The 26,750-nt window shown below is 37.8% G+C and overlaps 3 protein-coding genes across 5 annotated transcripts; 1 reads left to right on the plus strand and 2 right to left on the minus strand.

The window, feature by feature from the left end:
• Positions 1-1,996: 1,996 nt before the first annotated feature.
• On the minus strand, positions 1,997-11,555 carry LOC103700797 (apoptotic chromatin condensation inducer in the nucleus). Of its 2 annotated transcripts, none has more exons than XM_039130022.1 (6): positions 11,074-11,555; positions 9,310-10,477; positions 4,125-4,319; positions 3,863-4,014; positions 2,353-2,852; positions 1,997-2,262 (listed from the first exon to the last, which is right to left on the minus strand). In XM_039130022.1, exons 2-5 carry the CDS (start codon positions 10,430-10,432, stop codon positions 2,388-2,390), a joined length of 1,935 nt encoding a protein of 644 aa, XP_038985950.1. In that variant the 5' UTR covers positions 10,433-10,477; positions 11,074-11,555; the 3' UTR covers positions 1,997-2,262; positions 2,353-2,387. The 2 variants fall into 2 exon arrangements, with proteins under 2 accessions (XP_038985950.1, XP_038985949.1); XM_039130021.1 differs by having other exon boundaries at positions 1,997-2,269; positions 11,074-11,554.
• An 892-nt stretch (positions 11,556-12,447) lies between these two features.
• On the plus strand, positions 12,448-13,470 carry LOC103700798 (50S ribosomal protein L7/L12-like). The gene has a single exon (XM_008782659.4). The coding sequence runs from the start codon at positions 12,614-12,616 to the stop codon at positions 13,136-13,138; it is 525 nt and encodes a 174-aa protein (XP_008780881.2). The 5' UTR covers positions 12,448-12,613; the 3' UTR covers positions 13,139-13,470.
• Positions 13,471-16,969: 3,499 nt separating this feature from the next.
• On the minus strand, positions 16,970-26,445 carry LOC103700799 (18S rRNA aminocarboxypropyltransferase). 2 transcript variants are annotated; one of them, XM_008782661.4, is made up of 10 exons: positions 26,300-26,445; positions 25,833-25,870; positions 23,389-23,435; positions 23,237-23,302; positions 22,751-22,791; positions 22,130-22,266; positions 21,127-21,217; positions 18,979-19,050; positions 17,881-17,993; positions 16,970-17,421 (listed from the first exon to the last, which is right to left on the minus strand). In XM_008782661.4, exons 1-10 carry the CDS (start codon positions 26,377-26,379, stop codon positions 17,288-17,290), a joined length of 819 nt encoding a protein of 272 aa, XP_008780883.2. In that variant the 5' UTR covers positions 26,380-26,445; the 3' UTR covers positions 16,970-17,287. The 2 variants fall into 2 exon arrangements, with proteins under 2 accessions (XP_008780883.2, XP_008780882.2); XM_008782660.3 differs by having other exon boundaries at positions 23,389-23,438.
• Between the last annotated feature and the right edge of the window lie 305 nt (positions 26,446-26,750).

The raw sequence follows: 26,750 nt of genomic DNA on the forward strand, positions 1-26,750 counted from the left end.
TGTTCCTTTTTTCTTTCTCGATGGGGGAAAGCTTAAGTTAAAAAAGTGGTCAAGCCAAGAAGAATCAGGTGGGAACATTACTTCATCAGTCGGGATCGCTTTACTTTACCTTTTGTCCATGCTAGCTAGGTTAAGTCTGGCTACTTTAGTGGAGCCGGTGGCTTAACAAAGAGAGTACGAGAAGAATTGATTCCTATGCGTCCGAAGTTAATGAATCTGATGCCATGGATTCTGTTTTCATGCTAGCGAGAAACGAATACCTGGCTTCAAAGGAATGGGCAGAGATCCGGATTTACCTTTTTCCAATCAAAGGATCAAGATAGGAGAATGGAATGGGACTAGACCTGCAACAGCCCTTCCAGAGTCTCTATTACACGAATGACACAGAATATTTTGGGCTCTCTATACCAGAGGAAAGGCTTTCTACAGAGCAAGAAGTTGTCCCGAATCATAAAGCAGACAGGGGTAGCGAGAGCTTGGCTCAACTAAAGTGAAAAATGTGTCCACTTACTGATCCGGCTTTAACCCTATACTTGAACCGTGAATTGATTCACTCTATACTTGAGGACTGCTCTTAAAGAAAAACTGTAATGAAATGGTATATGATTAAACCTTATATATATATATATATATTTCAATTAAATTCTATGGTGTTTTAATTTCTAGTATAATGATCGAGAAATTCTAACCAGTTATTTGTCATGGTGCTAGCAATTTGAAGTTGGTTGGTCATGTGCATGCAGATTTTGCCGGCGAGAGATTGAAGTTCTACCACGAGATATGCTCTCTAGCAGGAGGTGCAACGGGCTAGTTCTAAACTACAATTTGTCGCATCTCTTTTTACCATGAAAACTGAGTACATGACAGCCACACATGCACGCAAGGAAGCTATGTGGTCCTAAACGGTGCCATCAAGAACTATATGCCTGATATGATAAGTTTCAAGCTAATATGCATCATTGCAATACGTGGTGGAAGCATTTTCCTTATTAATAAAATCACTACTGCTGATGTGGAAATAAAGAATCTGACAGCAAAGCTTTCCAACAGATGCGATAAACCTCCCAGCAGAATAAAGAATCAAGCTAGCAACAATACTTGGAGACCATATTCCATCAATTCCACATTTCACAGTTCCAGGACCTCTACGATGTAAACATCACATAATTTCATAGCTCGTGGTGTAGCATGCTAATTATGATTACAACTAAAAGAAAGCTTTTAGGCAAGTAATAACATTTCGCAGTGCAGAATACCAGAGCAACAAGTGATAACGAAGAAGATCGACGGTTTGACATATAACCACCAAGATACTGAAATATCTTGGTGCAACCGGGTGTGGCCGAGCATGATTAAAAATGCAAGTAATGCACGTGCTGCAGAAAGTCAGAGTGGTCTTTTTTAACTTATTTCAAAGACTAAGGGCCATTTGGATCCTCCCATAAGTCACCCCTGGAAAGAACAGACGAACAAGAGAGGAGCACAAACAGGAGAGAAGGCAGCATTTCATATTGCTAGGGCGACTCTAGAATAAGCTATTCCGAAAAACGGGGACACTGCCAATCATCTTTCAAAAAGGATAATACTCAATTCCCACCATTCCGAGCCACTCTGTTCCATCAGCTTGGTTAAATAAAATTAAGTAGGATCTAAAAATCAGCCTGCCATCAATAAGCTTAGCAAACTTATTAGGCAGAAATTCAGAACGGGATCGCTGCAACCAATATAGATAATTAAATCTCTGTTTGCCATTGCTTCAATTACTCAGTGTCATGATTCACCCATCTTATGCTCTAAAATGGATCAGAATTACCGATCAAGCAATTCACAGCCACAGTTTATGATGCATCAACTTTGTCCATTCCCAGCCAGTTATTGAGATAAGCAAAGGAAAAGGATCAAGCCTACCCCAAGGATGCCAGTAGTGCCGCAGCAGCTGCAAGAAAGGAGAGCCAAACTAGCAGAAAAGAAGGCTTGGGTCCAAAAGACAGCACTGTTTGATAAGAAAAGCGAGAATCAAATAAAATGGCTCATGCTGGGCTAAATCCGCAAGGTAGCCTTCCATTATGGAATTCAAGGACAACCATTTTGCATCACATACTGTTCAGACAGTCAATCTAGAACCTACATTTGCTAAACATAGAAGAAAATTTCCCCCGCTGAGATAGTCCTCAGACCAACAAGAGAAAATGATTAGTCTGGACCCAATAACCCCAGGCATCACCTAAGCTTGTGAATCGAAAGCCAAGCTCACCAGGATACCTGATCTCTGCAAAAAATAACCCAAATCAATGTCCTGCTTAGAATTCGAAGCCATCATGACAAGTGATAAGAGGTAGCTCGGACACATACCGACTAATATAGAAATCAAACATGAAGAGAAATTGCTACTCTCTGATGCTTTTGCTCTGTGCTGCAAGTTTAGCTGCCACCTGCTCTTCAGACAAGGGTAGATAGTAGATCCTTGGATTGGTTTTTGTTTTCTTGAAGAGATCATCAAGTGTCACAACAGGTGGTTCGGGTTTCTTCGGAGGCGGTGGTGGAGGAAGCCGTTCCCTGATAGGGGGATCAGATATAGGTGGTGGTGGAGGGAGAGGTGGTGGGGGAGGAAGCTGCTGCCTAAGGGCAGTTTGACGAGGTGGTTGGGATGCCTGCGTTTGCTGGAAGGGAGATGCCTTTGGTGTCGTGGGGCTGGGACTGATGGGACCAGGTGATTGTGGTGGGGCCTCAACATGCATCTTTACTTCCTGAGGGTCAACAAACTCAGCAACTAGAAGTTTACCACCATTAGGCGGCCATTGGAGATTGTAGACAGCATTTCGAGTTGCCATAGCTTCCTCAACAGATGAATACTGCAAACAGTAACCAAATTTAATTTGTCACTTCAGAAATAAAAACTCATAATATTGAAGCATTCCATGATCCAATCCATGAATGACAAAAAGAAAATAATAATCCCATCAGTTTGAATCTTTTCCCTGATTCGACCACTTTATCAACATACAATATTATGCTGCAAATCAATTAAAAACTTAATTTTTAAAAATCTAGGTGCTGATGAAAAAAGAAAATAAAAACAAGCAAAAATTCCAGATTATCCTATGTTCTGTTTTAGCGATTCCACTGAAATATGTCTTGGAATGGCTTTTTTGATTCAATACAATTTGTTTATTTAAGAAAAGTGTTGGTTCTGAAATCCTTGTAGCAAATACTTGTAAAACACATTAATTTCCACATGTGGAAAAATATCTTATAAGCTTCATCAGATAAAAAACCTACAACCTCCCTCCCCCACACCCCTCCATCAAGGATGTAATATTGGAGGCAGGGAGGTGGAGGCAACCACCATTACACCAAGGATGAGTAAAGTTTTCCATTGTTGCCATCATTAAGCTTCTGGAATTCAAAAAGGATTAAAATTTTCATACAGATCTGACATCTGCCATATTTCCAGATTTGCAATTATCAAATATGTGCAACCAAATGGTCACATGGCAAACTCAAGTGTGCACAAATGATATATATTTCAACAAGGTGAACATCCAAGTTGAATATTCATTACGCTATCCCCAGATAAATGATTGCAGCTTGTATGATGGCTTTTAAAGAATATATATCATATATGCCATGCAGGTGTGAATAAAATATCTTTCTCATGCCACAATGCTGGAACAATATTCAGTAACAGACCATTTGGCTAAAGCTAGTCAAATTCTGCAATAACCTCAGAAAAGAAATCAAGTTCAAGAACAGCCCCCCCCCCCCTTCACCCGACAAAAAAGAAAGAAAACGAAAAGAATGTAAATTAAATAAGAGGCAACTCGGGGAAAGAAGGTAAAAAGAAGTGTCAAGAAAAACATACAGTCACATAGCAGTGGGTCTTGATTTGGTCCATCCAGAAACTGCAGACAGTTCCAGTTTTTGCAAGCAGCTCCTGAACAGCTTTCAGAGTGAAGGGACGCAAAAAACGATCTATTCTCAGGGAAGTTGTGGCAGGTTTCTGTGATGGTGGCACTGCGACATAAACACAAAAATTACTCCTTCCAGCTGAATATAATCATCTAACACCCCCCCCCCCCCAAAAAACAAAAAAAAAGAAAAATCTAAAATTCTTGATATATTACCAACACGCTCCTTCGGGGAATCTCCACTAAGTGTTGAGTCAGACCTACTGAATGTACGCTTGATAGGTTGAGCTGCATCCTTGGGTGTACTTGAAGCACTGAGATTAGATGTTTGCCGTTCTGGAACTTTGATGTTCTCCGAATTCCACCGGCGTTGCCGCTTTATTGGCTCATTGATCCCAACAGCTTCAGTGTCTATTCAGATAGATTAATAAGGAAGACTGAGAATTCCAAAGTTTGCTTGATCCAATAACACTGGAAACTATAACACTTAGGACTACAGTAACTTGAAATCTCACCATGCAACTACTTGACAAAAAAATTGCATTAACAGAAGTGCATCAAAGAATCCAGATAAAAGATTTATTATTATCTTTGTACAGAATTTATGAGAGCTTATCAACGATAGCAATTAAAATACACAATATTCAGTGGAGTTGCAAACTGCAGTACTATGAGCAGAATTTAACTCACCATGAATATTTTGAAATTAAGATAAAAGAGGGAAGCAAAATCATTGCTACTGGAAAAAAGATGACAACTATTACGACATGAATCAGCAAAAAAAACTAGGTGTCACTTTAGTGCTCCACACTTAAGGCCTGCCAGCTAGAACAAGTTCAGTTTATCAAGATAAGAATGCAAAGTTATCTGATCCATAGTTACCATACATATTATTCTAACATCTCTTGCTGCACTTACGTTCACTATATTGCACATACAACTACAGGGCTTCCATGATAATATTCTGGAGGTAGCCAAATCAGTGCAGAGGTGAGGTCTATCTTGCTATGGATTCTACCATTACACTTTCTTTTGAAATTTACAGATCAAGTATATAAATTAAGAAGAACGGCTATCAAGAGGATAGCAAAAGTTAAATGTTATAAAGTATACTAAATCATGCAGACATTAATCCAACACCCCAACGGGCAACATCTGCCCATATTATCAACAATAATTAACATATGAAAAAATTATCTTAAAAACAGAGAGTCATCCTACATTATTCACATGCATATGAGGTTCACTGCCACTTCAAACACAAAATATCACACCTGCCAACAAATTAGCCACATTATCCATCTCTTAGTTAACCTTTTATCACACAAATTTTGCTACTCATGCAACTGGGTGTTTTAAGTCCCCATTCTGGTCCTGCAGAAGGCATTTGCTTCCATAGAAACAATATTATCTAATTATCATCTAAGTGCATGAAGAAAAACAAGAATACATCAATCTTCCTTCAATCACTCAATTACAGGGAAAAATTCAATTTATTGACAGCCAAATTCAAGGGAATGGAAGAACAGACAGTAATCCGGAGGTACTGGACAAATCATAGAGAATATAGAGAATTCTAGGGCGTGTTTGGTGTTGCTCAAAAGAAGTCTTTTGTAACTTCTAGAGCAAAAGGTACTTCCTTGAAAGAAAAAAGTGTTCGGCAATAGTGTCCGAGACGTGCTGCTTCAAGAAGAAAAAAGTTACCAAAGTGCTTTTAGAAGAAGCTAGAGACCTAACTTCTGGCTTCTTCTATAAACTTTTACAAAAGCAGAAGAAGCACTATACATGCCCTTAGTATGATATAATTTATGGTTAAGTCAATTTCCTAGTTTATTGAGGTCAAGCTGTATAAGGCTTGTATGAAAGTATCTTTAGCCACCCTCAGGAAAAGTACAAAGCAATTGAGAACAAGCTGTTAGGAATACACAAACAATCATAAAATCCATTCTGACCACTAACTGTTAGCTATCTCACAATGGTGGGCGAAGACTCCTAAAAGCAATTGGACACTGACTTAGTTCACAGCAAAGTCACCAAGTTTAGCTACATGAAGTCAAATAATATCTCCAAGGGACTCAGCAAACGCTACTCAACCATCATTTTTTTATTGATGACAAGGCATAACATAACAGCAGTGTTGCTGCTGAGCAACGACAAAGCATGTCATAGTATGAACAAGGTACAGTTTCTGTGTGCAACATTAACCATGGACTTGATAGGAAGCTTTAGCTAGATTCCATAGAAGATGTGACCCATCTAGATAATAAAAAACTACACTAGCGTAGGAGGGTTTTGTGCGAATAAATGGTTATGGGGAAAGGGACAGGGCCTTTTTAGTGTTATAATTTAATCAGAAATTCAGGAGAATAGAATAATAGAAAGATCGAGGGGTTTGAAAGAAATTCCAGCTACAGAGGGTAAAAAAGACACGAACTTATTCAAATGAAAATAGTAGAGCACATGGCAGTTGCATCATATACATCTAGAGTTGGAACACAAACTACAACCAAAACTTTAGTTAAAAATTTTAAAATACAAAAAAATGAGAGGTCATTGACATGAATTAGGTGGTGTATCTGCAAGTATTTAGACCTAAGTAATTAAAATAAATGCGGGTCTCCCTCCCTTTCTCTCAAAACAAAAAAAAAAAAGATGGGTCATTGACATATGAGGCTTTTGATAACCAATAAGGTAGTGTTCTTAACATAAAACCTCATCATATTTGTCAGCTAAACGACATTCCTCCTAAGTGAAAAGTATTAGCAAATATATTTGTCATAAAACCTCGTCATTTATCAGCTCAACGGCATTCCTCCTAACATGAATGAAAGTAATAGCAGCCATAACAACAATATTCACACTTCTTGGAGACAGAAACAGGCCTCCAAAAAAGTTCCAAGGTGCCACACTTTCACTAAACCCCACAACAATGTTTTGCTTTCAACTTTAGTCACTCATGTATGATTATCATTTGAATTTTCTCATTCTACAGAGTAACTTGAAATAAAATTTTCTTTCGAGAAAAGGGGCACAATGTAAATCATAAAATGTTGTTGTCTACTCATCAGCATTGCAAGTTTAACCCACCTATAAGATACAGTCACCTCGAACATGAACTACAAGCTTTGTTTATCTATACAACGCAGACAAATAGGAAAGCATGACTACAAACGAATGAAAGATTTTACTGATTCTAGAATTGGTATGCAATGAATGCTCGAAAGAGGTTTGATTTTCCAATCAATATATTCAAAGTCTCCAGCATCCCTTAGAGCAGACATAATCCAACATTGAAATCTTTGCTGCATTAGAATAATCAAACAATCAGCCGCAATCAGTTCACTGCTTCTGGCAATTTACCTATAAATTTCTTGATCCTAACTTTAAGAAAAGAAGTTAATACATTAGTGATGATGTTAAGTAAAAATAAAATAAGGATTAGAGCACTCCACATATTCCACTTAATGAAAGAAAAGGATAGCCAACATCAGAACTAGCAACTGCCGCTACATTCCTGATATTGGCAGCCAGAAAAAAGGTAATTTTAAGTAAAAGGTTTGTAATGAAGAAAAGAAATTCCCTCTAATTATGAGAGAAAATAATGGACCCAAGATTAAACACTCAAGAACTGAGAATTTAAAGAATGTCACCAGAACACAGTTAAAGAACTAGAAACCTCCCAGAGTCCATTACAAAGTCCATTCCAGACGTAATCAGCTTCTGTTCTGGCATAACTAAAGCTGTGTAGTTTGTTAACTAAACCTAGCATCTCCACATATGGTCAGCAAGGCTTTAGAAAGATTTATCAGTTTCTAACATGGGTAACCACATTAAAAAAACAGTTTCAAAAGACACTTTCTGTAAATTCAAAAGATGATGAATACTCATTCAGTCTAGTTGTCAGTGACCATAATAAAAGGAGATGAGTACAAGAATTGGAGGTATAGAAGTTGTCCAACTCCTGATGAAGGGTAAATTAATCCTTCAGCACCAATTTAAAAACTGGGCAATCCTTAAAGAACCGGGTCGTTGATAGGATTTGGGTATTAAAAAATAAATCTAATAAGCTACTGAGTTGGGTTTGGATTCCAAAATTAGACCGGAAGTCTTATCGGGTGTCAGGTTTGGTTTTAGGTACGTCCATAACCGAAAATCCAAACGACCCTATAATATGCATACATATACACCCATGTAGATACATACTCGCAAGCATAAATAAACAAATAAACACATGATATATGTATATATATTATCTATCAAATTTTCTTTTTTTAATCATAAAAGAAACAAAATCGAGTAAAGAGAAGTAAAACCATAACCCATCTTGTTCCACAAAATTCTTATCCATGTCATTTAGTGTAGTCCTTTTATAATGTATTTCTTTGTGATTTAATATTTATATTGAGCTTGATTATTGAGGATCTTTTTTGTCCAATGAAGATGTCCAAATAGATTTATGATCTTGTTAATAAAAATATAGTTACAGAAGTATATAGATATAAATAGAATAGATAAGAAGGAGATCCAGTTAAGATGGTTTCACTTTGCAGAGAACTAAGCACTCACATAATAAAAGTAGGTTTCAGATCACATTGAAAGGTCGAATATGAAACAGAAGAGAGCAATAGTAAGTAGTAAAATTGAACTGGAGATGTTTATTCATTTTGTTGCTTGGGTTTCAGCTCAAACAATCAGTCTGAAGGAAAACTGGTTCTAAAAGGAGTTCTACGCCTTCTCAGATCTAGACCATTAAAATCTGAAAATGTATGTTGACGACAAGCATATATTCAAAGAAAAAAATTAATTAATTCAACTCATATTCCAAAGGTGTTAATAGACATGGGCTTATAAAACATGGTTAGAGATAACGAGGGCATTTCTTATAACCAGGCAGGTGAGAAAAAGAAGGTAGCTAATAAAAGGGAGATTCAAGGATTGAATCAGGATGGTTGCTCCACGGAGAGTTGCTCCATAAGTTACTTCTAGACAGCTAAGGATATCTCATAAAGCATAATATTTATGCGCACAAGCAGATATCACAGAACATGCTTAGCATTGGTAAATTGATGTTTTGAGTGGAGCAGAGGAACCTTTATTTCAGAGATTAGGTTTAAAATTAATGATGTATTATTCACTTTTCTACATCACTTTTGCATTACCATTTAGCAAGACAATAAGAAAATACAGAAGTTTCTTTGATCCAAAAATTGCAGGACAACAGTGATGACTATATGGTCAAATATAAGCAATATGGTATCACAATATCAAAAGAACAGGACATAATACCATACAAAAGAAAAGAAAAATCTGCCTATAAAAGGCAAATGACAGACAACCAATGATAAAAACTAGAACTTATGATTGACGAGAATCACATGCATATAAGTAAACTTAGGAGTACCTTCAAGTTTTCTCTTTTCAAGAGTTGTAGGCTCCAACTTCTCATCAACAGTATCCTTCTTTTCAAGAGAGGACCCACCCACCACAGCATCAACACTGGTCCCCTTTTCTTCAGCATGCATTTTGCTGGCCTCAGTTTTTACTGCCAGTTCATCAGACTTAATATTGGACTCAATATGCTTACTTTCCAAGACATCCTCCTCCATCGATTCATCACCTGAACTCCTATCTAAATTTAATTTTTCTGGAGAACCTCCATCTGCACTATCTTCTTTCTTGCTAAGTTCCATATTTGTAGCATATATGGCATTCGTTTCTTCCAAAGAGACCTGGTTCTTAACCAGCTCTTTGTCATCATCCAATGAGTGCAAATCACCACCAATGGGAGGATCATTGCTGGATGATGTTTGCCCCATCTCCGGCTTAACAACTTCTAAATGAAAATTATCAGCATTCAAATTATCCTTTAGTTTATTTTTTTCAATAATTGACACAGAATCAGTAGAAATTGACTCACACTTTACTTGGGACCCTAAATCTAGGCTGACCTCAGATACCTGATTGTTTGGTTCTGAAAGGCTGAGCTTGACATCCTCAATGGCAGGCCTTGAATCCTCGTGCCTTTCATCATGCCTCAACTCTTGATCACTTGAATCATTATTAAGGGTCACCTTTTGGCTTTCAGGGACACTGTCTTCCATGGAAACTGCATTAAATGATGATTCCCCAGCTGCTGCATCTGATCCCATAACAGGCATTGGATCCCCATCTTCAACTTTGACACTTTGATTGACATCCAGAGGGCTGCCATCCATGTAGGCCATAGTGGCACCATTGTCAGTTTTCTCAACTTGATCTGCGACAATTTCAGTATGAGCTTCTGCAGGTGGATCTGCTTTCTCTTGATCACCTTTGTCCTCAGGACCTGGAGCAGGATCAAGGTCACTATCCACTTCTTCTTTAGCTGATTCCTTCTCATTTCGAAGTGCTTCATCTAACCGCTTCACCAGGTCCTCCTTCAGACCCCTAATAGGCAACTTCCTTCTGCGAAGCTCTTCCTTTAATTCAGAAACCTTCCATTGATCAATGGACTTGTTCTTGAGCACAGAGTATGGTGACGACATCCTTTGCAGCTCCTTAAAACCAAACTGAGGTTTATCTTCACAATCCTAATCATCCAAGTAAAATGTTTCACTCATTGTAAGTGAACTATATCAATAGCTCAAGCAAATCTAAATACCAACAAATTAATAGTTTATCAAAGACGCCCATGACGATCATCATTCGCATTCGTTCATATTGCACAGGAGTTCTAAAACTAAATAGAGCAATTTTTATTTTTTAAAAAACAAGGACAGAAACCTCTAGAGGAAGGGGTATAATCCCTTCGTAGAACTATCTAATAATTTTATAAAACATCACCCTAAGAACTTGAAAGCAAATAACATGAGAAACTTGAAAGAAAAGAACCACGAGACCAACTAAGTTTAACCATAGTGAGTGTTTGAAACGAAAAACGGATTTTGCACACAACACAAGCGACACACAAATCCTACAATCAATAAACGAAATCACTAGGCGATTCGAAGCACGATAAAAGAAGGATCCAGGCTATCAAACGCGATAGAAAACTCAAAGCATCATCCATATATGGTTCAATACAAGCCCTAATTCTCAAAATAAAAATGGCCCGGAAAGAACCCAAAACCCTAGCACAGGATCTGGAATCCGTGGATCTGAAAGAGTACCGGTCGAGAGAACTTACCAAACAGCCGGCTTTCGGGACGGGCGCGGGCGAGAGATTAGGAGCTCAGTGGGAGAGCCGGACGAGAAACCCTAATTCCAGAACAGAAAACAGGCATTAGATGGAAACCAATCAAAACACAGTTCGAGCAAACGCTCGGGAGATTCGATCTTTAGCGCCAATCATAGCCAAACCCTCGGAGTCCATCCATTTTTCCCTGAAACGCCAAAAAAAAAAAAAATCCAAAACAAGAAAAAGAAAAGAAAATCGGAGAAGAACAGGCGAAGAGGAAGAAGGACAGGGGATTTCCAACAGATCTTTTGAGAAAGGGGTCGAGAAAGAAGTGGGGGATCGCCTCCCTTTCTCTAGGGTTTCGCTCTCGGGCGCTTCGGTCCCCCCTCTCGTGCGCGAGCTTCGAATGGCGCGGGGCGCTCGCAAGAGAGGAAGAGAGAGTTTTATGGGTTTGAGGTTGGGACTCGGGGCTTGGGGTGTGAGGCCGGTATCGAGAGCGCCCAGCGCATTTTATGTTTCGGACCTTCGGTGGAGTCGGAACACACGGGTTCTCCGCAATCGACGTGCCGTTGGCGATTGGAAGGGTCGGTTCAGGGGTTTATTTGCCCCAAAAACTCTTCGACACCCAATAGTGCTACATAAAGAGGTTCGCGATTGATTCCTTCATCATATGGTATATTGTACCAAATCCACTTTATTACATGACATTATTTTTTCCACTAAAAATATTTCCAACTATTCGAAAGACTACCTCTGAATGAAAGAGGTGGAGTTTTCTTTACACTTCATAATGTACCGCTTTTTTATTTTTTCATTATATCCATATTAGGTATGTTCATTTTTTAAAAAAAATATTTAGTTTCTATAATGCATTAGAACTACATCAACAAACATTCATATCTTTCTGATAAGACAATATGGCTGCAAGTGAAAAGATGACTTTGCTAACTGCAGTGAGCTCAGGTTGGCTAGCTTGATTATATAGATTATAATGTTAGATGGTGAAAGCTAAAATTATACGGATGACTCATAGATTTGAAATTATTAAAATATTATTTTTATATTAAAATAGTAAAAAAAATGTATGTTCAAATGACGGTGCATATGGGTTAGGTGGATCTGTTCTTATATGTTGAGAAATTAAAAAAATATCGAATATGAATGTAATACATATGTATGAATAGATTAATATTTAGAAATAATTTTTGAAAATGTATAAAAGTTACCGACTTACCATGATGGAGGGGCAAAATTAACTGTCCAAATATACAGTGGACACAAATGAAAATAGCCTCCTGGAGTAGACCGTCCAAGGCAATAGCTATAGGCCAACCAACATTGTAACGGCGGCAATTTCAGGCCCTTGCGGCTCCGGTAACAAGTTAGCCTACTCTAATCCCGCGGGACATTAACATTCGGAGCCCGTTTCCCTGTCGCCCTTTGGAGACCGAAGAAACCCTAAATCTCATGCGCGCCCTCTCCCTTCTTGATGCCTTCTCCCATGGCGGAAAACCTGAGACCTTGATAATCCAATATTGAAAAACCCAAAATGCCCCTCCTAAGCACCAAGATATCTCCCCGCCCCCTCCTCCGCCTCCTCCTCCCCTCCGCCACCCGGCCCCTCTCCTCCGCCGCCGCCCCCGCGGGCGGCGGCGCCTCCGCCGAGGCCCGGACCCAGAAGCTGGAACGCATCGCCGACGAGCTCCTCTCTCTGACAAAGGCCGAGCGCGACGACTACTCCATCCTCTTCCGCCTCAAGCTCGGGCTCCACCAGTGGATCCCCGCCGGCGGCGTGCCCGCCCCGGGGGTGGGGGACGGGTTGGCGGCGGAGGCTGCGAACCCCGCAGAGGAAAAGGAGAAGACGGCGTTCGACATCAAGTTGGAGAAGTTCGATACCGCGGCCAAGATCAAGGTCATCAAGGAGGTCCGGACCTTCACGGATCTTGGCCTCAAGGAGGCCAAGGAGTTGGTGGAGAAGACCCCTGTGGTGCTCAAGAAGGGGGTCACAAAGGAGGAGGCCGAGGCTATCGCCGCCAAGCTCAAGCAGGTCGGCGCCACCGTCGTATTGGAGTGAAATTGAGAGTAGAAATCTCGTTTTCTGACTTTTCCCCCTGAGTTTACCTTTATTTAGTATCGGAAATTGGTAGGCCAGTATGATTACTTGGTGTTTTGAGTACCTTTTTCTCCTGGAATTCCAAAATCTCTTCTTTAACATAAAGTTTCGAGCAAATGCGTATGCACAATGGAGTTAATGGGCATCCGGGCATCAACTCACTGATGTGATCAGAGATTTTGTATGAATAATGTCGAAAATGGATCCAATCCTCTATGGAATTACTGATATGATCGGCTCATTAATGTTTCGATGAATTCTTGTCGTTAGGAAGCTGTATGCTTTCTGAGTTTATGATATCTGAGTAGAATTTTGATGTCTTTAAATCATGCTCTGATTTAATAAGGTGATTGGTACAAAGTAGTAAATGTCCTTTACTTGCAGAAAAATAGGATACACTTAAGGTTGTTCGAATCAATTTGTGACTTGTTTGTTTGATGGTGAATGCTAGTTAGTGGTCAAGTACAGTCTTTTGAGAATTGTTGTTATCAACTCATAACTTGCTCTTGTCATTGATGAAGCAGTTTATTGCTGTACATTGTTTGCCATTCAGTTAGCACTGTGGGTACCTAATATATTATATCGCAGATTCTTGTGTCTCGAATATGTTGTTTGCCCTCTTGAAAATGTTGTTTCAAGATCTCTCACATACAGTAATAAGTTTGCCTTGATCTTCTCTCGCTCTCCTTGCATGTTCACCATGTCTGCCATTGTCATTAAGTTCAATTTCTGTCAGGTAGTTGTGGTGATTTCTCACACGGCTATTCTTTCATACTTTTAACCATAATTTATAATTATACTATGCTACTAGTTGTTGTTGAAGATTGACATGCTGATGGATTGTAGAACTGCCTTCCAGGTGTTCAACTTTTATTACTTGTTCTCCTATAAAAGGTGTGTTTCCTACAAGCAGGAGTTAAGCCCTGTCTCAATGAGATTTATCAATTTCCTCGGAGTAGGCAGCGAAGTATGCCTTTGCTCATGGAGCATCTGTAAGAACTGTTTGCTGTGAACATATTTTACGATGACAACTCCACCAATTTCAGAGCTTCCCAAGTGAAGCTTTCTCAATTTTGTCCATATGGATGAAACTGTAATTCTCATTCTTGGACTGAAATATCTGAAACTCACCAGCTTGAGACTTGCATATGTAATTCTCATATGTAAGAACTTGCATGTAAGTTTAAGCAGATATCTTGAAGAGAATTCCTTTCACAAAAATTTATAGGGAATGCCTAGATATCAGTGATGTGCCCGATCTGTACAATTGCCATTTTCTACAGCAGTTTGCTTTTTTGACTGTGATACCACTTCTCTGGAGTGAGATGCATGGGCATCTTCAAATGAAAAGCATGTTTTTACGGGGTGGCATCTGCACATTACCATTTTTTATTTTTGATAAATTCCTGTAAGATACTCGATCATGTAAGCATAATATACCAACCACAAAAAAATGACATGCTTTGTTTGAAACAAACCATTCCAGGCTGAAACTTTTGGCCATAGCAGGGAATGAGCCACCATGGAGGAATGCTCCTGAATTCTTGAAATTGAAACTCAGATTTCAGTTTCAAAGCCTTGTTACCTAATAAGGGTGATGGCTGTCTTGTGCTTTTTAGCATCAAGCCTCACGACAATAAAAATTCTGCACATTTGTCTGTGTTAACAATCTTCTCAAACTACTTGATTTACGTTGTATTTTTCATGATACAGTATTCGATGAGGTTCTTGGATCAAGAGCCCATGCTTCATGAAAGTTCTGCTGCTTTTTCAACGGATTATGTCTTTCATTCTGATCATTATTAAGGGAAATTGTCTACTTGCTTGTTGTTTGCAGATGTAGCAAAACTCATGCTAGAGGTTGCTATAATATCACCTTCTATGCGAAAATTGAGAATAACTCTGGCTTATGTGTGTGCATGTGTGTTTGACTATCTTTTCTAACTAGTTAATATAGTTCTTGGATTAAGAGCCTATGCTCCATTATAAGTCCTGCCACTTTCAGTAGGTTATATCTTTCATTCTGATCATCATTAAGGGCTACTCTCAGCTAGCTTTCTGTTTGCGGATATTGTAAAACTCATGCTAGAGGTTGCTCCAATATCACTTTCTATGCGAAAACTGAGAATAATTCTGCCCTTTTGTGTGATGTGCATTCATGTTCGTGGTTGTTCGGCAGGGGTTGGGAATGGGGCAGCAATGATGAAAGCTTGATCATTAATCTTTGTAACAGAGAAGAGAATCAAAAACATGGCCGGTCTTCCAACTTCTAAGCTCATCGAGCATATCTATGTTCATGTAACTCGGCGCTTTTTAGACCTGTCGACACAAGGGAAAAGGAAAACCTAAAAAGTGAAACTTATCAGAACTATCATTCATTGAGGATAAGCATAAACAGAACGATTCCTGAACTTTTTTTCCCAGAAGATCCTGATCTCTTCTCCCGATTTTTTTCCTTTCAGCTGGTATATAAAGAAGGAATCTTGCAGGAGGGCATTTGTTGGCTGAAATAAGAGATAACAATGATGGATTTACCACTGATGGGATGTAAAGAGCTTCTTTCTAAACCAGATTGCATATTCTCATTTATGTTGCACTGTAAAAGTGAGAAAGTACGACCTTCAAGCTGTAAGTTGGATTATGGACTGGGGACTAGAATTGTAGGAACAGCTCCAAGAGCTGCTTCCTTTTCCTTCTTTTGTTCATTAGGTGGTGGGGAATATGAAGCCACAAAGCCTACCAAGGATATCAGATTCAAGCTCCAGAGACCCAGACGTCAGATATACTTTCAGCTAGTCTTTTTGTTGGCAAGAGAGTGTGGCAACTATATATCTAGCGCACGTCTACAGTTTTGAGGGCAACTATACCTTCAGCTAGTCTTTTTGTGGTTTTTTGTTCACTTCAAGTATCAGGATCTGGCATGCAAGGGCGCCTCCTTGACCCGGATGGTGGACTCTGCATTCTCCAGTTTTGAGGACATGTCTACGGTTATGCACTTCTCCACTTAATATCTAGGGCTTCGCTCACCAAGCATAACATAAATAATAAATTAAATGGAGCACATTATCATATCTAATTCAAATCATTGCGATTGATTTATAGCATTTCTCTCTCTTTTGCCTTTGAAGATAAATAATTGCATTAATTGTAAAAGCTAATCAATATAATTTAGGCTTAAGTGCACATATAATAATACCTATGAAGTTCTTAAGAAAGTTATGAGTGGACAAGCTTCTTTCCAATACTAGTTTAATTTATCTTGGAAATAAGTCATTAAGTTATCATGAAGATTATGTTAGACATGGTAGCTTCGGTCACTCAAGAATTCAATCCTATAACCCGACTATGTTACAGATCAAATGGATGAAATCATAAGGGTCGATCTATGAGTGGCCAACGGTAGAAGGTTCTCTACCCAATGTTGTGTCAGGTCAAGAATAGGTCAAGAATTCATATATTGTTATCCTAACTTGACCCAAACCTTACCCGTCCCAACTCATCACCACCTCTATTCAGTGATGCTCACCTGAATTACACCTTTAAATGCATGTGTTGAAGTGGATGCGATGAATATTCGGATGGTTATGGTCATGTTAGCTCATGAAATGTGGAGGCTCCATTCTGATTTGTATTTCTTTTACTTGTTCAAAGAGACTGTTCATAGCAGTATTTATTGGAGGTGTCTGATTGTGGCAAGAGTAGTGACTTATGATGAGCATATCATTCACAATTAGTGAATTATTGAATAGTTTACAGAGCCATTTAGCCAGTGGAAAGACTGTAAAAAGTTCATAAATCATCAATGAAATCATTTTAACTATGTCAACTCGTATAAATACGAAAAGGGAACCATCTTTTTACAACCTCAACCTTGTTTCCTTGGCACAAAACAGCAACCAACCCTAATCCATATTTTGTTTTTCGTTATCCCAAATTAATCTCACTGAAAAGAAGAATATAAATTACGTCTGAGAAGATAACCACTACAATGAAATTGGCAACTTATCATGTATTCAGTTCATGACCTCTGGAGCCTCCAAATCCACACTCATGTACTTGACAATGAGGTCCAGTAGGCGAAGTTACTGTGTGACCGAAGGATTTTTCCCTCTATTCGCTTTCTTCGTCGCTTTCTTCACTTTCTTTTAACTTCAAGTGGTTCAAGTTCTCTTCGAGGGGTGGAAGTCCATCTTCAGAATCATAGTCAGAACCCTGGTTGGTGTCAAGACAATCTTCCTCGTGCCCTGAAATTTAGCAGATAAGGACTTAAATTCCATGCGATACATCAACTAATATGAGAATTTGCTTTGTATCTGCTCTGGCAATGAGATGGAAATGTGAGAAGTCCCTTCAGCAGTTCATCAAAAATCTCTCTTCAGTGATCATTTTGCTCGAGGATTGTTTATAAATTAAAAATCACTTTGATCAGATGAACCTAATCAAAAATTGAAGCTTTATGATGAGAGCTGGAAGTAAGACCACAATACATGACAGTGCTGACATTCATGCATGTAGCATTATCAAATAAGATGCAAATCTGGGCTCCAGAATCCCCAAACCCAATGAGTTAGTCCATATTAATAGCCACATGAATGCAAGCTGCCAGCTTGTGTTCATGGAAACAAATATTCCTACACTTCAACAAATATCTGTTTCTATTAACAACGAGAAGCGTATCGTCTTAAGGGCAAGTGTGACCATACCTTTGGTCGATGGAGGTGTCTTTGGAATTCTGGAGTTGTTAGATAACCAGGAGTTCTGGACAGAAATCATTTCAGAACCATTCTCACATTGAGAATATGCCTTGAGCAGTTCCCTAAAGATGGACAAAGAAAAAAAAAAGTAAATATTGAAGTACTTGATGAGGGATAACATGTCGTTTCTAAATAAGAATAGTGCAGGCAAAGAAATTTATGAAAATAACACGTAAAAAAGGGCCACCTCTTTTTGCAAGAAACATGAATGTGATCAGAGATCCAAGTAAAAGTAACTGCTATTTGGTACAGAAATTCATCCTTCTAATACAATCCTTAGCACCACACAAACAACAAGGGATGGTTCTATTAACTGGTGATGCATGACAGATCAACTCAGCTAGCAAGCAAAAGGTTCTTCAATGAGCTTGCCAGTTGCCACCAAATGCCCAATATTTATGTGACTGGAAAATATCACGGTTCAAGACAGCTGCCAAACAAGGTCCACTCTTCAAAGAATAGACTTCTGGTTTGTTCAAGCTTTTGATTCAAGAACAAGGTAAATCATCCAATCAGTCAATTCTAGCAAGTCCCTCAATTCCCAGGAGTAGGACTTTCAAAGGATCTTTAATCTGAACAGGACGAACTCAGCCAACGGTTGGTTTTAGGCATCTTTATAAAGCATAATTTGTTTGAAAAAGTGACGACGATTCTCCAATCACCCATCATTTACTATCAAGGTTCTTGGCCTCTTGGGGAATAAGTAAAAAATGCTCACCTTAAATCTTCTCAATGAACAATACTTTGATGAGCCTTTTTCCTTTTGAAGGCATATAAGTTCCCTTGTGTGGCTCTCCATAACAAGAACTGGATATCACCAATACAATCCAGCTAACATTTATTATACTAATATGTGTTTTCTTTATGAACATCAACAATAATATTACCCATACAAAACAACCAAGCAGAACATTGGCACAATAGAGTACAAACAGCTTCAAAAATGTTGAAATTTGTAGTTAGAGCAGGTGCTCCCCTTGTACTTTGCATTTCAATAAAGTCATACAGATAATAATATAACAATATAAATCATATGATGCCACATACCTGTTCAGAGACAAGAATGAGTGGCCCCACTTAAATTTGTCTAATAGCAGATGTGCAGTATCCTCCTCACCACTGCCATTAAGTGAAAGGGATGTAATTACCATTGAACTTGTGTATATCTCGACAAATAATTATTGACTGCCATGCTTTTCAGAATAACAACTTGCCAAGCTTTTCAGACCGTAAGCTAAATATATTTTCTGTTACATAAAAGTCCAATTTATAAGCTGATATTTTGGATTTTCTTGGTTTCTCTAATTCTAGATCGTATCTAATTAGCAATTGGCATACATACATACACAAAAACACAGTGTCCTATGTTTAAGAGTTACAATTATGTTAGGATAAAAGAAAAATAAAAAACATGAGTTCAGCCGGTCTATGATGACATGATTCTGTATTCTTCACAGAAGCTTGAAGACATAATATGTCATTGTCAAAATCACTAAAAGCTTTCATCTTGACGAACATATTATGCCTTGAACGGTTTATATGAATTTTGGACATCCCTCTCTCTCTCTCTCTGTTCTATTTTTTTTAACTCTAGTTGTTTAATTCGTATTGGAAGTTAATAATTAGTTGTAGATCAGTCCAAACTTTTCAAGTTTTAATGGACAATTTACACTTGTTGCAATTATTTTTCTAAATTTAATGGTTAGTGCCCATTTGTACTGGAAGAGACAAGCAAGATGCCTCTAGTGATCTTCTATTCCTTCTTAATCCAAAATATGGAACTAAAATTTGATTACTGAAAGCCGAAAATTGCACATTAGTTCTCCTTATTTCAAGATGTGGTATGGAATTTGTCTTGAACCCCCTCTTGGTGGGAAATGATATGATTTAATAATTACTTTTGGGATGCTGCGTGAAGTTGTGTGCTTACAACATTATCCCCGACTCAGCGAATGAGGGATGCCAGTAGTATCTTGCAACTATATACATTTTTCTTTTTTGAGGGGAGTGTAATTTTTGCATTTCATCTACATAGTTGTGGGATGTTTTGCCTTCTACTTCATGTTTTCATGTAGTTCAACATATTTGTTTTTTATCATCTCTACTTTTAAATATCTAACCTAGGTTTGATCTCATGACTCTGAAATTGAAATATTTTTGGCAACCACACTAGAACAGCAACCCCTCTGTTTCTTCCTTGCAAAAGTATGAGCTTTTTTTGAAAAATTATTTTCCCCAGAGTAAATAAATAAATTAAAAAACTAGAAAGATCAGCAGAAAAAGAAACTATCCTAGTTTTTTAGATAAAATAATTTAATCCCTTAAATATGCAAACAGAAGAAATGCATGCAAGCTGTTAACTATTGTCAACAAACTGTTAAAGATACAGTCAACAATTATAGTGAAAAGATTTTTCCTCCTAGAAACTCAACCAGGAATATTCACAGGTACAAAACTACGGACATTGTGCAGCCCTAGCTCAGACAGGCAGCTCTTTTTACTTGTCATGTGCAGATGAATACAAGCACAAATGTAAAAAGATGAAATTATTTAAGTAACACATTATGCAATAATAATGGATCTCCACCAAAACCGTTATTGACTATTATAACGGTTATAACGGCCATTATTTACCTCAAAAAAGTAGCAATTCAAACTTTCAATATTTAAATAACAATTCTTATAATGGCTGCCATAGAGCATTATAATGGAAAATAAAGAGAAATAACAGTATTATCTTCCCCTTCACTTTCATTGAATAAAAAATATTATTTTTTGACCATACAATCTCTTTTGGAAGAATTTTAGTGTAAAAAAATTTGAATTTGAAAAAAATAGTATTTATTTAGAGAAAGATATAAGTGTGAATAATAGCCATTACTTTATGTTATAATGGATATAAGTAACATGCATAAAGGCTGTTGTGTTTGCTGCTTATTATTATGCATATAATGTAATGGGGATAGCTGAAACCATTATAACGGCCATTATAACAGTTATAAACTTATAATACTTACTTAAAACCTTGCACAGCATAACTTTTTCTATGTTGTGTCTGTGTGTGTCAGAGAGAGAGGATGAAGTGCTAAGATTGGTTTCATTGTGGTTGAACATGATCAAGAGCACTTCAGCTGGTAATTAATTAAATTATGTAAGACAGAACATCAATATATCAGAGGTCCAAAGAGATAATACCATATTATTAAGGCTGCTGATAATGCTTCAACACAAGATAACTCACATGGACGGCCATAATTTACAGGATTTGCTGCCACCAACCATGGCACTGCATCCCAGTAGATTAGTTAGTCAACCATCATGCCTCTACATGAATTTAAAGTCACACAAACGCAAGCTATGAAAGAATATTTGAAAAAAAAAATCTATAAATCAAAAATATCAGAAAAAATCTTTGACTAATTATTTATGATATCATGGTATAATTTTATAAATGGCCCAAAAAATGAGAATCACACAAAAATTTTGGCATGCATATTACATAGAAATGACCAGCATAACATCTTTCGAAACTTTAACTGATATCTTAGGCCTTAGCCTTATCCAACAACACTTATCTCATCAATGGGTTTTTGAATCAAAAAATAATATATCCGAGCTAAAGCAATGTTCTATGATCAGCTCTCAACCTCATGTCAATCTATGATATGACATTATCATATTTAACATTGTTTACAAGTTCTGAAGGATAATCTAAAAGTCCTCTGATATGATGAAGATCAGATTACCAAAAAACTATATATATGTGTTCACTTCTTTGCTGATTATGTAGAATCGCCATTCCCATAGCCTTTTTATTCCATAACAACAATACTTCTTATAATTTGTAAAAATAGAATATGAGGGGCAAAAATTAAATACTAAGCTCCTGGCATGGAAAAATGGTGGCAGGCACCTGAATACCTGCTTCAATCAGGTGATGCACAGACACACTCCAACTTGGATTTACCTCATCCAGGTGGAAAATAAATGTCATCCCAGTTGGTTTTGTGTTGGGCAGGAAGACACCACTACATTTTTTCCAAGTGAAATTTTGGAATCTTAAATAATTACAAGGTTGGATTATAATTTAAGGTCCAAGTCATCAGTCTGCTTCTTTCTATCATATATTGCAATGAGTTTATGTAGCAAGTAAAAAGGAACATGCTTGATATCATTGCAGAGTTGTCGGCGATCTTACGGAGGCGAGGTGCACCACAGCGAAGTTTCACAAAGGGAACATCATTCAAGCGTGCCCACGAGCAATCCACCACAGCCAGTCCTTTTCTCTTGATTAAAAGATGATCTTCCCTTGAGACACATTGGGAGCCAATCGGACTGCCAAAACAATGCAAGAGAAGTTTTCAGATGAGCATTGACTTTATATATATTCCAAAACATAGAAAGCATTTTTAATAAGAAATCATAGACTGATGCAAAGGTTTGTAGAACTATTATATTTGATTTATCTCATATTTCAAGCAATGAGGAAGGTTTTCACAATATTAGTACCGGACCCCATACCGGTACTATATTGGCACAATATCGGTATGCCTGGTACAGGGGCTGGTTCGGTGTACCAGCACTCATCAAGCCCCCATTTTAAGTATCAGTTCATTATGGTACACCTGGTATGGGCAGTATGCACCCATACTGCAAACCCTATAAGAGAACGAGTCCTGGCGAGTTCCATTCATAAATTTCCAGCTCAAGCAAACCATGAGACATATCCACATTCTGCAATATAATTTTGTATATGCCACTTTTTACAATAATAGAGTACTAGAAGAGTAAAGGTTTTGCTTCGGAATTTCCTGAGTACCTAAGTACAATGCCACCAAAGCTGCTAGTCACCCGCAACTCCTGTAAAGGAATCAACTTTGTCAGTAATAAAAAATGGACAATGCATCAAACAGACAATAATGCAACAGAGGGTTATATAATTTATAAATGATTTCTGTTTATCCTACTTATATTGGAAGTCAGACGCTCTTCTCTAGCTAGCCCACTTCTGTAAGTCTGTAATTATGAATTTGTAAAAAGCTTTTTAGCACCAGTGGCCACCAACCTGAAGATAAAACTTTGAATTTTTTTATTGAGTGAAAATGTTAAATAAATTTATAGGTAGATTTATGAGATCCTACAGATAATCTTCCATTTGTTAAAGGTAAAAGAAAGAAAGAAAGAAACACCAAACTCCCCTCTGAAAAAATGTATTTCATGAAAAGGTATGGCTCCTGGATTCAGCAGTTATCAAGAATTAAATGCTCCAAATTTATCTAAATACTGCATAGGACCAGATACTTTCCTTCAAAAAGCCAAATCTTGAGAGCTTGCGGCCAGTGCATCTCTTCACATCACATTGCCCAAAATCCTGAAACAGTTGAAGAATTGAGTCATGCTGGTGAGGGCACTCAGGCAACATACCAAGATCTAGATGATCATACACAAAGAACATACCCACATTGCAAGCTGAATTCTTGGAGCCTGAGATTCCTCTCTACTATCTTCTGAAACAGAGAAGTCCACATACCTTGTTACACGGATTAGCTTAACGATAAAAGGACTTATCAAACAAGAAAATGAGTTGTTCATAGAACATTTCCACCTTAGGCAATCATTCCCATGCAAACATCACTGAAAGCTAAAAGCACACTCCAACTTCTATTCTACACGAATGGGAATTTACACAAATTTTATAGCACCAACAATTTATCAAACTGAGATATATTTGCTACTGTCTCACATTTGAAGATCCATAACTTCTACTATAGATAAACATGAATATGATCATCAAATTAATTTATAGAAAAATAACAATGCCAGACATCTACCTTGTTACAAACACTAATAGCAAGTCCTATGTCATCCATTTTTCAAGCTCAATGAATCTTTCTTAGCCAATCAAACTTGCAAAGAATTAAACCTTGACCTTTTTATGCCACTTCTATTTATGCCTTCTTAGCTCAGCTCCTGTCTGTTCATTCTTTGAAGGATCATAGTGTTCATGCTACATGAGCCTTCTCAAGCTATCATCGCGCATGACTGCATCAACTCAATCAATTCTCTCTGACAATATACTTTAAGATTCGTCTTGTATACTCACATAGAAACCTTGTTAAAATTCATAAGTTACACTCATGCCATGTGCTTTTGTTTACCTAGAGATGTACATGTATATGCCTGATTTCAATGTATTTTGGTCTGTGGCTATACCTTACAGTTTCTAATGCCATAGAGTCAAGTTCAAGGTTTTGCAGCATACAGTCTAATATGCTTGCATTACCAATGCTATATCCTTGCCTTACCAAAAAGTGACTTCTTCATCAATTTAAGGTCAATTCTGGAGATCATATTCCACAGTTTTGTCCTATCAAAGTAACAGATTCAGTGAACCTTGATATCCATATTCATGAACTCCACTATTTCTTTGATTTTCTGTTTCACGATTTTTGAAACAAAATCAACCCCTCAAAACATAATACATGAACCACCTTAATTGGTCCTCCATTACATCTAAGCTCCCTTTAACATGCTCATTTCTAATGATGCAATTATATTATTCAACACATCCAACTAAGCACACTTGTGTGAGGAAAACTTAACTTATATGCATGTGCCCTCTTTGTTATTATTTTTTTTTGAGCCAAACATATGTGCTCTTTATTTTCCATAACCATGGCAGAGGCAAAAGTACAGAATAGCCATCAAGTCATTGTCAGTGTCACAGAGATGCATTGGTGAAAAAATACATCAAAAAAAAATCTTCAGTTGAGCCATCAGCTACAATTTATCAGAAACCGCCTCCACCTTTCAATACAGTAGAACTGACATATTAGATATATCGACCAATTAATTTATTGGCCAATTATGAACAACTTCAATCACATTATCATATCAAGAAGTTTGTCTTAAACTGAACTCATGTAAAGCTGCAGCCTGCATGCAGAAACAAGTGAAACCTGGGCAAGTATTGCTGCTGCATGTATAGCTAGTTAAACGAAGAACTTTCTTTGGGTGAAATCTCCAAACTGAGGTATAAATGTTTCCGAAAGCTATACAACATGTATCTTTTGCATATTAAGAAATATGGAACACATGAAACAAGTAAATGTAGTACAACCAATTACTACCCAGGCAGGTAGACAAATGCAAAATGGACTATCATATAAAATTGTGCACAAGTTCTCCACTTTAAGATCCATGAAACCTACAAATATTAAAACCTATCAACTTAGAGAATGAAACCTCATGAAGCCTGCCTTCATCCATCAAAGTAAAGGGTATAGATTCCCACAAATCAGCACGCCCAGCAGCAATTATAGAAACTCTAAACAATCATGGAATACCAGCCTTAGTTCTGAAATCCATTTTCTTTTATCCTTCTGATCTTCATCAACTCAACCTCCAATATGCCATAGATGCATAAGCAAAAAGGAATCTCTCGTCTCTAGCCCACACATGCCTTCAGAAAAATACTGACCATCTACAACTAAATTATAAATCATAAACTAGATCAAAGACCACTATATCTGCCTCAGGCAGTCACCTTTGTCGGCAATAATGCAATTTGTTGATATAGCTTCATGTACCCTTGTATAGATAGTTTTCTTCTGCTAGCCAACAAGACTGAACTACATGGTGAGCCTATATAAACAGAACAGTACATACAGTATTATCATTTAAAATTAAGACTGCACGTACAATCACAATTCATAGCACTCCAATAATTTTAACCTGTCAGTGAAAAGGGGACTTTTTGATGATCTGCATAACTTTGAACGGATTTGAATTACTTTGTCCATTAGCAACAACGAATTGCACATCAAACGCAAGAAACATTCAGCTTAACAACAGATATAAATATCATAACTGAAGTTTGTCAGGTGAACCTAGTTATGTACCTTCGCGGGTGGGGAGAGAGCTATTGCCACCATCATCCCTGGATAATTTCAAGCAGCACAAGCCAGTAAGAACAAACTCCAGAAACATAAAAATTTAGACAAAACACTGACCAATCCAACAAAAAGCTCCCACTTTCTTTTTTAACAAGTTTGATCATTCTCTTAATTTAAAATAACTGAAAAAAAAAATCAAACGTAATCCCATTAATCAAGAAAGTCAACAGAATTGCACTGAAAACTGAGTACCTGTCATTAATCGTAAATTGGGAACACATTTATGAAGCAAAAATTGAATTTTCCTCCTAGTTTAAGAAAATAAATGCAAAAAATAGGAATTTATCAAAAAAAAAATCATTACAAAATAAAGAATCAGTTTCTTTAAAAAAGAAATTATATTAAAAAAACAGAATAGAGAAGGAAAGAGGGAATCAGAGTTTGGGGAAAGGATGTGAAGCGTAGGAAATTACCACCGGAGTTTCCGGTTATTACTGGCCTGCCCTCGGCCGGAGGAGCTGCCCCTGGAACGCCTGGACCGGTTGTATCCCATCGGAGGAGGAGGAGGAGGCACCGCACCGACCGCCGAAGCCAAGGAGGGTCTCTTATGTAGCCTCGTGGATGAGTCGAACCGGATCGTTCTTCAGAAAAGCAACCCCACTTGTCTGATCGAACCGGACAGGCTGGACCAGGCTAGTTTGGGCCGGGCCGAGGTGTTTAGGTCCTTACAGACCGGGGCCGGATTGGGTTTGGGCCATGCTTTTAACCGAAGTGTGTGAAAGGGGCTTGGGGGGCATGGCCTACTCCACTACTTAAATTCTCTCACACACTCTCTCTCTGTCTCTCTCTCTCTCTCTAAAAATAAGTTACTATAAAATTAATAACAAATTTAAGGCCATGCAAGATGAATGTAATATTGTAATA

This window comes from Phoenix dactylifera, chromosome 9 (assembly GCF_009389715.1).
Source record: "Phoenix dactylifera cultivar Barhee BC4 chromosome 9, palm_55x_up_171113_PBpolish2nd_filt_p, whole genome shotgun sequence".
NCBI lineage: Eukaryota > Viridiplantae > Streptophyta > Magnoliopsida > Arecales > Arecaceae > Phoenix > Phoenix dactylifera.

Bases quoted from the DNA above. Each gene is read 5' to 3' on its own strand.
- LOC103700799 (XM_008782660.3), bottom strand. From the start codon at position 26,379: ATGGGATACAACCGGTCCAGGCGTTCCAGGGGCAGCTCCTCCGGCCGA. The intron at 25,871-26,299 runs GTAATTTCCTAC...GAAATTATCCAG, and splicing joins AATAACCGGAAACTCCGGTG to GGATGATGGTGGCAATAGCT. The intron at 23,303-23,388 runs GTATGTTCTTTG...CAACTGTTTCAG, and splicing joins GAATTCAGCTTGCAATGTGG to GATTTTGGGCAATGTGATGT.
- LOC103700798 (XM_008782659.4), top strand. From the start codon at position 12,614: ATGCCCCTCCTAAGCACCAAGATATCTCCCCGCCCCCTCCTCCGCCTC.
- LOC103700797 (XM_039130022.1), bottom strand. From the start codon at position 10,432: ATGTCGTCACCATACTCTGTGCTCAAGAACAAGTCCATTGATCAATGG. The intron at 4,320-9,309 runs GTACTCCTAAGT...CTATCTGAATAG, and splicing joins TGAAAAGAGAAAACTTGAAG to ACACTGAAGCTGTTGGGATC. The intron at 4,015-4,124 runs GTAATATATCAA...TTTATGTCGCAG, and splicing joins TTCCCCGAAGGAGCGTGTTG to TGCCACCATCACAGAAACCT.